Source organism: Moschus berezovskii, chromosome 16 (assembly GCF_049115385.1).
Source record: "Moschus berezovskii isolate FMDL1 chromosome 16, NW_MosBer_1.0, whole genome shotgun sequence".
NCBI classification, from domain to species: Eukaryota; Metazoa; Chordata; class Mammalia; order Artiodactyla; family Moschidae; genus Moschus; species Moschus berezovskii.
Genome location: NC_142475.1, coordinates 50,920,650 through 50,933,817, shown reverse-complemented (window position 1 = coordinate 50,933,817; position 13,168 = coordinate 50,920,650). Strand labels below are relative to the sequence as shown.

At 38.4% G+C, this 13,168-nt stretch overlaps 1 protein-coding gene across 1 annotated transcript in view; it reads left to right on the top strand.

Annotated features, from left to right (window-relative positions):
• The window catches only part of HAS2 (hyaluronan synthase 2), a 31,720-nt gene extending 19,095 nt beyond the window's left edge, over positions 1-12,625 (top strand). The window contains exons 3-4 of the mRNA XM_055432378.2: positions 9,342-9,443; positions 11,103-12,625. Coding sequence (XP_055288353.1) covers positions 9,342-9,443; positions 11,103-12,032 — 1,032 coding nt within the window. The 3' untranslated portion in view covers positions 12,033-12,625. The remainder of the gene's footprint in view (positions 1-9,341; positions 9,444-11,102) is intronic.
• The last annotated feature ends 543 nt before the right edge of the window (positions 12,626-13,168 follow it).

Below are 13,168 nucleotides of genomic sequence, written 5' to 3'. Positions count from 1 at the left end.
AAATGTATTTATTATCCCAAGATCAATAGTTGCAGTGCTTTTGTGATTGTTTACAGACATGCTCAAAGTGGGAAAAAAAAAAGTCACCTGATATAAATATTTCCAACTGAGGTCAAATGAGATTATGCTTAGCCTTTTTGTTTCAACTTTTATACGATAAACAAGCAACTTCTTTAGTTTATTTAATAATATGCTTTTCATATTTTTGTGCTTTTTGTTGGTGATGTAGCTATTTAAATGGTCCTGAAGTGCAGTGCTGTCTAGTGTTCAGAACAGAAGCTGTTAACCGGAATTTCCTGTCTGTCCAGTGGTCAGGACTCCTCATTTTCACTACCAAGTGCACAAGTTCAGTCTCTGGTCAGGAAACTAAGATCGCAAACTGAGTTACAGTGCTGCTGGACATGAGTTCAATGTGAACGAATCAACAATATATATTAAATAAGGTGACCCAAATAAACAAATAAAACAAGGTTAGGTATTGATCACTAAGCAAAACTGTTGTGACCAGAGGCTTTGAGGAACCTAACTCTTCTGTACTTCTGCTGAAAGCAATTTTCTGATGTATGCTAATTCATTGTTCATGGAAACTTTGTAGTGCATAACTACCATGGATAATGAGAATTGACGGAGTATAACATTTGATTGGTTCCTATTTTCTGAAAATTCCTGTTGGGCCTTGTTGAGAATGTTAATGTGACTATGTTCTTCATTTTAGAGGATGAAATTAAGAGCATATTGACATAAGAATGGGGAAATCTGAATTCTTGATTTAACTGATTACTTGCTATGGGCCTCAGCTGGTACAACAGATGATTTCTGAGATCACTTCCAGCTCAAGACTCCAGTTTAGGGCTGTCTTAATTTCCTAGCAACCTATCTATGCTTTGCAAGAGTATATCATTAGACTTTTCTTTCCATTTTTAATCTACGCTTTTCCCCAAAGTCAGGTTCTTGAATGTAGAATCTTATTTAAGGCCACCATTATGCAATTTCCTGATTCCCTTCTTTAGAATGGGAATTCCAGCCACTTGTAATAAAGGGTGTTTTCTGGCTTACCTCTTAGAGGTGACAACGTTAGGTTTCTCATTTTCCAGCTAGCTTGTCACCTTTGCTTTTGCACCGTCTATAACTTTCATTTGTGTAAACTTTCCTGAAAAAGAAAAGAGAATAACCAAAGGACTCCTTTTTCACCTTAAATAAATATTCTAGGGTGCCTGAAGGCAAATATTTTATAACAGTTTGGGGAACATATTCTACCAAAGAGCAACAAATAACAACCAAATTGTTTAGGTGTCTATGATTTAGAGGCTTCCTATTGGCTATATTGAGATCTTTTACTGTAAACCAAATTACCATAAGAAAGAATAATCCTACCCATCCCCAGTCCCTCTCCCAAGAGGAAGCTTCTTTCTGAGGGCATTTATTTTTTCCTAGATTGGTTTCATAGATTAATTTCAAAAGGTCTTTTCAGTCCTAAAATTATTAGATTTTATTATTTTGTCTTTGCCACTCACAGTCTTCCATAAACTGCTCTCTAATCTTTTTCCCTAGCAGACAGCCCAGTCTAAGGACTTTCATGGTGCCTGCTCAATAATCCAACTGGTTTAACTTAAATTTGTTGGACGTTGGATTAGGCATTAGTTTCTGCTCTCTGAGTAAGTTTTGGTTTATTTACAGTAATGATAAAAAGGACTCTTTCCTTCATTGGACTAGTGTTCTTCCTTTTTGCCTCTGGTTTTGATCTATCACTTCATTTTTAAAAAAATGTTTCTTTATTTGGCTTCATTAGGTCTTAGGTCTAGAAAATCGCATGGACAGAGGGGCCTGGTGGGCTGCAGTCCATGGGGTCGCTACTAGTCAGACACGACTGAGCTACTTCACTTTCACTTTTCACTTTCACACATTGGAGAAGGAAATGGCAACCCACTCCAGTGTTCTTGCCTGGAGAATCCCAGGGACGGCAGAGCCTGGTCGGCTGCCGTCTGTGGGGTCGCACAGAGTCGGACACGACTGAAGTGACTTAGCAGCAGCAGCAGTAGTAGCAGGTCTTAGGTATAGCATGCAGAATTTTAGTTGGTGGCTCTGGGGCCTCAATTCCCTGACCAGAGATCGAACCTATGTCCCCAGCATTGCAAGGAAGATTCTTAACCACTAGAACCCCAGGGAAGTCCCAACTTATCACTTCTTTTTATTGAGCATTTACTAGCCCTTATAAGTGCTATACCTACAGTATCTAGTTTATTCTCCATTACAACAAATTGCTAGGTGGATTGACTTATCCATATTTTTCAACTGAGAAATGGAGACTTATAAAGGTAAGGTAAGGAGTTTAAGGCTACAAAGCTAGTGCAAGTAAATATAACTGGTCAGTGGTGGATTGAGATTCCAATTTGTCTGATTCCAAGGTTTTGCGTGACACTTTCACTGCAGTAGTGTTTACTCTGGCGATGTACTGTTCTGAGTTCAGGGGCCTAGCACTGTCTTATGTTTGCTAGTGAATAACTATTGGGGAATTTCAGAATTCTGGCTGACTTCTTTCAGGCAATGGCCTGAGGAAAACAGGGTAGGAGGGTATTTCCATTTACTATGTGGTTAAGTTGTCGAAGGGAAAGTAGTAGTGGGATCCTGACCAAAGGTAAATTTCAAACATAATAGCAATAAATAGTCTCGCTGCATCCAGGTTAAGATGAAGGGTCAAGGTTAAGAAAGGGTTGAGCCTTATAAGCAGACAGAGAATGAAGGCAGTAGCAACAGTAGGGGTCTGGATTTATTTTCAACCTTGTTTCCTCATTGAAGGCAGCCTAAAAAATTAAGACTTCCTCTTGCTGTGTAACTCTCAGGGCCCTTTGAAGTGGTTTGAAGCAGGCAGATATGGAGAATTCACCAATCAGTCTGAAAGGAAATACGTTTTTTTAAAAAGGTGAAACATGGGGAACTTGGTGTTTTAGATCTGAGTCAGAATTTGAAAGACATTTGATAGAAGATGTAACAGGAGAATTTTATTTAAAACTGTGGTGAGGTAGATTAATGTTAAGTGAGGTAAACTAGAGTGGATTTATAGTCTGATAAGTTATGAATAAACAGTGATAGTCTATAACTATTACAGATAATTCCAGACACATTTAAATTTGTTCACTGTGTTAAGAGATTCTTAATATGTAATCAATTTTCATGTTCCTTTTAGAGATTCTCTCTATCGAGTTATATATTTGTGGTAAAGATTGCCATGCTCTTTTAGGTGTGGGTTTACTTATAAAATCGTAAAGGTTATTTTCCTGCACAAATGAGTTTAAGCAACTTCCGGGAGATAGTGAAGGACAGGGAAGCCCGGTGTGCTGCAGTTCACGGAGTCACATAGTCAGACACAACTTAATGTCTGACCAATGAACAATGAATGGTATACTTCCCTATGATCCTTTGTAACTATAAGGTACTTTTCTATTTGATGTCTTACTCCACTATGACTTACTGAAAATCGTAGAAGTGAGATATAGGACTCAATATTAATCGAAGCTTCTTGATTCTGAGGATATTTGCTCTTATAATAGGCAAATCTTGGCTAAAGAAGAAGAACTAGTTTATTCTATACGTTTTATGCAGTTACTCTTAACTAATTATAACATGTGGAGATGGAGGAAATCTTTTTTAAAAATCTACTAGAATTAAAATTGGGTCTTTAGGACATATTTTATCTCAACTTTTAAAAAATATTTTATGACAGAGAACTCTCCTCCTGCAACCAATTATTTGAGGCCCAGGGTTGGTAGAGTTTGCTTGTAAAACACCTGACAGTAAATTTAGACTTTGCATACCATATGGTCTGTATTTTAACTGTTCAGCTTAGCTGTTTTAGTGTGAAAGCATTCATGGATAATATGAAAGTAAATGTACATGACTGAGTTCCGATAAATCTTTATCTATGGACACTTGGAAGGAAAGTTATGACCAACCTAGACAGCATATTAAAAAACAGAGACATTACTTTGCCAACATAGGTCTGTCTAGTCAAGGTTATGGTTTTTCCAGTGGTCATGTATGGATGTGAGAGTTGGACTGTGAAGAAAGCTGAGCGCCGAAGAATTGATGCTTTTGAACTGTGGTGTTGGAGAAGACTCTTGAGTCCCTTGGACTCCAAGGAGATCCAACCAGTCTATCCTAAAGGAGATCAGTCCTGGGTGTTCATTGGAAGGACTGATGTTGAAGCTGAAACCCCAATACTTTGGCCACCTGATGCAAAGAGTTGACTCATTGGAAAAGACCCTGATGCTGGGAGGGATTGGGGGCAGGAGGAGAAGGGGATGACAGAGAATGAGATGGCTGGATGGCATCACCAACTTGATGGACATGAGTTTAGGTAAACTCTGGGAGTTGGTGATGGACAGGGAGGCCTGGTGTGCTGCGGTTCATGGGGTCTCAAAGAGTTGGACACGACCGAGTGACTGAACTGAACTGATGTACACTGATTTGAATTTCATATTATTTCCATGTGTCACAAAATTTTTTTTAATTTTTTCAACTATTTAAAAAGATAAAAATCGTTTATCTCATAGACCGTCCCAAGAGAGGGGAAAGGCTGACTTGATTCTTAGACCTTAGTTTGCCAACTCCTGTTGTAGACATGCAGAAAGGGGCAGCCCTAACTCTTGGCTTGAGCACTGATGAGGGGGAGCCATGGCCTTACACACTTTAACTGATGATTCTGTGGTTATGACTGAGGTGGCTGGTTCCTCCCCATAGCATCTTCTTTCTTCTCATTTTCCATTCATTTTAATCAAAATTTGGTGACTGCCTTGTTTCCATATCTCCCAGTGAGAAATATTATGACTGGCAATCATGTAATTTAAACAAATTAGAATGATACATTCAGGGTGGACAGAAAGACAGTTTGATTTGTTCTCAGTTTCCTGTATGCAGATCATGTCCTGTGGTTTTCCCCAGTGTCAAGTTAAGCTCTTCATGAATTGGTGTATTTTCCCCCACAGCTTCTAGCCCAGAGCTAACCAGCCAACCTTCATGAAGTCATACACTGTTATTAATTGGTGAAGAGACAGCTAGAAATCCTGTTTCTACTAGACTGATTTCAAGAAGGGCTAGAGTTATAGCCTTTACACACAAACAAATCAATACTATTATGTCCATGAACATACTTGCTTTCACAGACTTTCGTAGATGGTGGTTTTCTAGTTGGCATTCTATCACCAAATATGTTACATCCAGAAATTGAACTTCTATAAAGAACTCTTTAATCCCACTATAACAAACCCCTCCCAGGGGATTTCTGAGAGCTTTCCCTTCTGACAGTTAAATTCACCACATGAACAATCTCTCTCAGAGAACTTCTGGCACTTTGCTGTTGGAAATTGGGAGGGGTGGGACCAACTTAAATATGCAGAACCTCAGAAGTTTGGTTCCAGTTTGGTCATTTCAGAGAAGCAGTTCCCTTGGTTTGTTTCTGCTCACAAGCAGAAGGGGTTACCCAAACATTAATTCTAGATTGCCCCCTTCCTGTTGTTTTTAGCCTTTTTTTAGCTTTCTGGTTTTACCTTTCCCAGCTTGAGTCAATAGAGGTGGGTGTGGCCATAAGCTCTGGATGCTGAGAGGTTGAAAGGTGGGTTGAACTTCTGCCTTCACTTTTTGCTACCCTAGTCACTGGCCTGCCAGGCTTATAACCGTATATTTACAAAACAATGATAAACAAGGCAAGAGAGTGGAAAAACATTGCTATTGGAAGAATTCGTTTAGGTTTCTGAGGATTTGGATGCTTGGGTACAAATCCAAGTATTAGCAAAATTCTGTTTTTCTAATGGAATACTAATGCCTAGCGGCTGTCTAATTTTTCCTCCTCTAAAATAGGTCAGACCATGCTGGACCAAAATAGAATGCACCCCCACTCACCCAAAAGGGGCAAGAGGTTATTTAGAAAATGCATATTTCTAAATAGGGACAGTAATATGAAAATTCAGAAATTAATTTTCATATAGCTAATTGAGTTTAGAGAGGTGATTTCATTTCTGTAATTTTGGATACTCTATATACTTTTCACCAACATTATTTGTTTATTAAATATATTAATTTTTTCGGAAAAATCTATTAGTAAAATTAAGCAGCATACATTTTAAAAAGTTTTGAGATATTCTAGTTATATATGTGAGGGTCTCCTACAATATACACATAGAAAATCCCTTTGAACTCAAAAGTGTGTGCATGCTCAGTTGCTCAGTCGTGTTTGACCCTTTGCACTCCATGAGCTGTAGCCCACCAGGCTCCTCTGTCCATGGGATTTCGCAGGCAAGAATACTGGAGTGAGTTACCATTTCCTTCTCCAGTTAACTCTCGACTTTGTGCTTCTAAAAATTGTTTTCATATTTTTTCATTCACAGCTGGTATATCAAATTCCTACTATTTTTATAAACCAGTTCAGAGAACTGTAAAAATACTGGCTTTTTATATAAATAAAGAGACTAAGTCTTGATTAAATTAATAAATGTAGCCAGACGACATAGAAAAACAATGGAACTGCAGCTAACACTCTGGTCTCTGCCAATCATGTCTTTTATTGCTTGGGTGGGGATATGAAACTGGTTCATGGTGTGTCAAGTTTGATCACTTTATATCTTCTTGGGCCTGGCTGAGTCCTTCAGAAAAAGATATGATGTTATTAATAGAAATAGAGAAGTGACAGCTCTTTCCCTACTTCTGATTTTCTTTGATCACGTGGAAGAATCTCCATCCACAAGTATAACATACCTAATTCCTCCCTAAGAGAAGTGACTTAATCTTGTTGGGGAGTATGGAAGGTATAAGGGGTAGCCTGGCTCCTTCTTTCTTCTGGGAGTGGGCTATTCCGAAGGAACCATATCTTTCAAAGTGCCATTAACTCCTCTTCAGGAGGAGACTGGTCCCACTTAGGTGCTGTTCAGAATTGATACATCAGTCTAATTCTGGGGAACATAATTATAAAACTGGCTACTGCATTGATATGAGCCCTATTTTCCATATCAGCTTTATGAGTATACAGGTAATATTTTGGCTTCATATCTCCATTATTCTGTTCATTTATCAATAAGTTCATAAATCAGCTTGGAAAGAAAAGTATTATTTGTAACCCTGCACCTTTGGCCTCCAGTAGAATCTTCTGTGAGCCATTCTTGGGTATAGACAAATTCTAAATATTTTCTTGAAGTTGTAATTGGTTTGCTTGAAAATTTGCTTTTTTTTTTTTTGGCCTGTGTAAACTTTGTTTTTCAGAATAGCAATTAGCACTCACAGAAAAGCTTAAGATAATTTACATCTCAGTCAGTTCAGTCACCCAGTCATGTCCATGTCCATCGAGTTGGTGATGCCATCCAGCCATCTCATCCTCTGTCGTCCCCTTCTCCTCCTGCCCCCAATCCCTCCCAGCATCAGAGTCTTTTCCAATGAGTCAACTCTTAGCATCAGGTGGCCAAAATATTGGAGTTTCAGCCTCAGTGTCAGTCCTTCCAATGAACACCCAGGACTGATCTCCTTTAGGATGGACTGGTTGGATCTCCTTGCAGTCAAAGGGACTCTCAGGAGTCTTCCCCAATACCACACTTCAAAAGCGTCAATTCTTCGGCATTCAGCTTTCTTTATACTCCAACTCTCACATCGATACATGACCACTGGAAAAATCAATGCCTTGACTAGACGGACCTTTGTTGGCAAAGTAATGTCTCCACTTTTTAATATACTGTCTAGGTTGGTCATAACTTTCCTTCCAAGGAAATTGGAATTAAAAGCATCTTTTAATTTCATGGCTGTAATCACCATCTGCAGTGATTTTGGAGCCCAGAAAAATAAAGTCAGCCACTGTATCCACTGTTTCCCCATCTATTTGCCATGAAATGATGGGACTGGATGCCATGATCTTAGCTTTCTGAATGTTGAGCTTGAAGCCAACTTTTTCACTCTCCTCTTTCACTTTCATCAAGAGGTTCTCTTTAGTTCTTTTCCCCTTTCTGTCATAAGGGTGGTGTCGTCTGTATGTCTGAGGTTATTGATTATTTCTCCTGGCAATCTTGATTCCAGCTTGTGCTTCATCCACCCCAGCATTTCTCATGATATACTCTGCATATAAGTTAAATAAGCAGGGTGACAATATACAGCCTTGATGTACTCCTTTTCCTATTTGGAACCCGTCTGTTGTTCCATGTCCAGTTCTTTTTGTTTGTTTAATTTATTTTTTTTATTGGAGGCTAATTACTTTATAATATTATGTTGGTTGGTTTTGCCATACATTGACATGAATCCGCCCCGGGTTTACATGTGTTCCCCCTCCTAAGCCCCCCTCCCTCCTCCCCCCTCCCTCCTCCCCATATCCTCCCTCTGGGTCATCCCCGTGCACCAGCCCCGAGCATCCTGTATCATGCGTGGAATCTGGCCATGTCCAGTTCTAAGTGTTGCTTCCTGACCTGCATACAGGTTTCTCAAGACAGGTCAGGGGGTTTGGTATTCCCATCTCTTTCAGAATTTTCCAGAGTTTATTGTGATCCACATAGTCAAAGACTTTGGCATAGTCAATAAAGCAGAAATAGATGTTTTTCTGGAACTCTCTTTTTTGATGATCCAGCAGATGTTGGCAATTTGATCTTTGGTTCTTCTGCCTTGTCTAAAACCAGCTTGAACATCTGGAAGTTCACAGTTCATCTACTTTTGTATATAAAGAGCTAGATGAATACTTAATTCTCTTAAAAAGGTCATCTGACCATCAAGCTATTTTCCTTTTTGATGGAATGACATCTGCTAAATCCAGGTCAAATGGACATTTTGTTTTAGAATTATACAACCCACATTGGAAGAACTGCCTTCCTGTCTTAATTACCATATTAAAATATAAAAAAATATTTACTGTTAAACATGCCTCTTTTTCAATACTGCCATACGAGTTTCCCATCATCATTCAGACCTGAGGAATAAGTTATCTAAAAGCTTGATTTAAGGCAATTAAAAAGAAAGAGATATTTATGGTGACCAACCCAAGATGTTTTCCAAGACCTGGAAACCTAGGGTGTTTACCAGGGAAAAGAGACTTTCATTGCCAAAATTGAGTACATCCATGGCGAACCTGGAAAAGCTGACCACCTTTCTTGTCATGCCTATGTCATCAGTTCTTTTGATCTTTTCAGCAATGTCATTAGCTTAAATACTGAGTTTGCAAGTTCTTTGTATTGGCCATCATACAACAAACTCACATCCACATGATACTAGCTTATTGAGGCCTTGTGACAATAGGCTTGTGACATAATATATATATGTCCAATTTTTACGACATGAAGCACGCTCATTGTCTTATTTTCTTTAACTCATTTCTTACTTTGCAGGTTTGTGATTCAGACACCATGCTTGACCCAGCATCATCTGTGGAGATGGTAAAAGTTTTAGAAGAAGATCCCATGGTTGGAGGTGTCGGGGGAGATGTCCAGGTGTGTATGGCTTTGTTTTCCGTGAGTCACTTTCAGTAGCGCCCTTAGTTGTTGATTCTTTGAATATATATTTATTACACACCAGACTATGTGCCAGGTGTTGTTTCTGGAGACTAAGACACATTAGAATGTGTCTTGTACCCACTGTACTACCTCTTCTGTTGTCTAAATTGAAGTAATTTATGATTTCTTTGCTTAGCTGTGGGTTGTAACACATGTATGTAGTAGCTGATAAGTTACATAAAATATAATGTAAGTGTGTAATTTCTGCTGTATCTTCTTAAGCCACAACTTAATGTTCTGGTAAAATGATGTTGGAGGTTAGTGCAAGGATTAAGAAATGGAGGTATGGCAGTGGGTGGTTTTTATTACTATACCATATACCTCTATATTTAAAAGCTGAGCAATATATGACTGGTCAAAAATCCAAATTGGGAGAACTAAGGAAAAAAAAGAGAAACTGGAATTCAAATTTACACTAGAGAGAAAGTCAAAGAAGTGGATTTTCCAGTTATTATTTATTTCCCATTATTTGCCATCAATGGAGAAACAATAAGTGAAAGAAATATTAATGAAGTTGATTCATTAATATTAATTTATGGAATGAGAAAACAATATGTGAACATATATGAAGATTAAAGTGAATCCTTTGCAGAAGTACAATTAGATTTTAGGAAAAAGTGAGAAGCACATGGAATTTTGACTTTAAATGTAGGTATGATGTTGCTGTGTAACCCATATTGATATGCTTGGTACTAGTGAAGGCAAAGAAAATGAACTGGAAGGACAAAGAAATACCCTGGTGATAAAAAAGAAGCAGGCAAAATCCAGATGAAATGGAACAAAATTGAGACAGAGGAGAGAATTAAGAAATATTGCCCCCACCCCCCGCCCCCACCGCCACCTGCAAAGCTAATTAATAATTTTAGCAGCCTTTATGTAGAGCCTTATTTCAGGATTCCAGTTTTGAGGTGAAGCCAGAGAAAACCCTTTCATCACTAGCATTGCTAAAACTGGGGAGGAAGGAGAATAATAGGGTTGGATGAGCAGGAAAGAGAAGAAGATGGGACTTAGAAACCTTCAAATATTGAATGGTGAGAAAGTGACAGAATAATTTAAGGGCTGAGAACTGAAGCCTAAAAACATCCCAATGTTACAACAAGAGACAGAAAACATAACCAAAGAGTACAGCGAGTGATGAAGTAGAAAAAAGTTATTTTCAACAAGTCTTCACACATACACACCACTTATCAAGTTAATCCAGTAATACGTGAAGAAAATAAAGGAAAATCGTATTAAAAAGGTAAGAAGTCAAAATAGAAGGATAAAAAATCAAACATGACTCTAGGCAGTAACCTCACAATACTGCAGATTTTGTTGGTATTTTTAGCTGGGGATTCAGTTCAGTTGCTCAGTCGTGTCCGACTCTTTGAGACCCCATGGACTGCAGCATGCCAGGTTTCCCTGTCCATCACCAGCTCCCAGAGCTTGCTCAAACTTATGTCCATTGAGTCAGTGATGCCATCCAACCATCTCCTCCTCTGTCATTCCTTTATCCTCCCAACTTCAATCTTTCCTAGCATCAGAGTCTTTTGCAATGTGTCAGTTCTTTGTATCAGGTGGCTTACCTTTATTTAATTACTTTTATTTTTCTTGCAGATTTTAAACAAGTATGATTCCTGGATCTCCTTCCTCAGCAGTGTGAGATACTGGATGGCTTTTAACATAGAAAGAGCCTGTCAGTCTTATTTCGGATGTGTCCAGTGCATTAGTGGACCTCTGGGAATGTACAGAAACTCCTTACTGCATGAATTTGTGGAAGACTGGTACAATCAAGAATTTATGGGCAACCAATGTAGTTTTGGAGATGACAGGCATCTAACGAACCGAGTGCTGAGTCTGGGCTATGCAACGAAATACACAGCTCGATCCAAGTGCCTTACTGAAACACCTATAGAATATCTCAGATGGTTAAACCAGCAGACCCGCTGGAGCAAGTCCTACTTCCGAGAGTGGCTGTACAATGCGATGTGGTTTCATAAACATCACTTGTGGATGACCTATGAAGCCGTCATCACCGGGTTCTTCCCTTTCTTTCTCATTGCCACGGTAATCCAGCTCTTCTACAGGGGTAAAATTTGGAACATCCTCCTCTTCTTGTTAACTGTGCAGTTGGTGGGTCTCATAAAGTCGTCCTTCGCCAGCTGCCTCAGAGGAAACATTGTTATGGTCTTCATGTCCCTCTACTCGGTGTTGTACATGTCAAGTCTGCTTCCCGCCAAGATGTTTGCAATTGCGACAATAAACAAAGCTGGGTGGGGGACATCTGGAAGGAAAACCATTGTTGTTAATTTCATAGGACTCATTCCCGTATCCGTTTGGTTTACAATACTCCTGGGTGGTGTGATTTTCACCATTTATAAGGAATCTAAAAAGCCATTCTCAGAATCCAAACAGACAGTTTTAATTGTTGGAACGTTGCTCTATGCATGTTATTGGGTCATGCTTTTGACACTGTATGTGGTTCTCATCAATAAATGTGGCAGGCGGAAGAAGGGACAACAGTATGACATGGTGCTTGATGTATGATCTTATGTTTGATGTTTGCAGTTGCAGACACACAAAACCTTAGCTCCTCTAGGGACTGTACGGTATTGTGGCGTCAGATAACGCCACCAAAGGAGACATATCGCTGCTGCTGGGACTTGAACAAAGACATTTGTATGGGTTTATTTTAATTCTGCCAAAGGAAAATGATACATCAAGAAGAACAACTCAGATTTAACCTGATATTTCTATGAAAATGGGAAGATTCTTTGTGTATGCACTTTTTCCTTACTGTACATCTGCCTAACAGTGTTTTGCCCTATATACCTCACTAGCCATGCTTTATGTGGGTTATCATGGAAGAAAAGGATTTTGGAAACTCAAGGAAAAGTTCTTTCAACATATACAACCTAACTTATGGACTGTGTTGATAGCTAATTTTTTTTTTAGAATGATTTTTTCTGTTTAATTCTACCAAATGAAATGCCAAAGGAAATTTTATAGGCCGTTGGCTGTGCTGTATTTTTATATAATTGTACTGTGTTTTAAAATTTTTGTATGCCAATTTTAAAACAAATTTTGCATATTTTATATTTTACTTCTCTGCCAAAATACACCTGTTTTTCCTTTTTTTTTTAAATAAAATAGGTTCTTAAAAAATTCCTACTTAAAAAGATTTCTACCCAAAATGTGAAGCTTGGTTGACGTTGTTCATGATAGAAAGAATAAAATATTTCTCTCTCTCTCTACCTTTAAAATTGAATAGTTTATTTCTGTGAAAAAGTGAACTTTCAATGTTTTAACTTTTCAAAAAATTTCTTTTAGAAAAGGCCAATACACGTGTCACACTTCGAGAGTAGAAATTCATACTTATCTGTACAAAGAAGTCATTGAAAATCAAGGCCAAAGGGGTAGGAAAGTGCAATTTTTTCAAAAGATTGAAAAAGGGAATGTTAATTCTTGAAAGAAAATACTAGGCATCCAGCAGTGGACAAAATCTGGTTATCAAAGATAGTCTTTGGACATTCACACAGTATTTTCCCAGGCTAAGTAAAGAGGAATGTAGGAAAAATTATCTGTATAATTTGGACAAATACAATTCAGTTCATCTTTTGTTCTGTGACCTGTATTCACTGGATTCTGTTTATATGTGGAACATACTTTACCTCCCTTTTTTT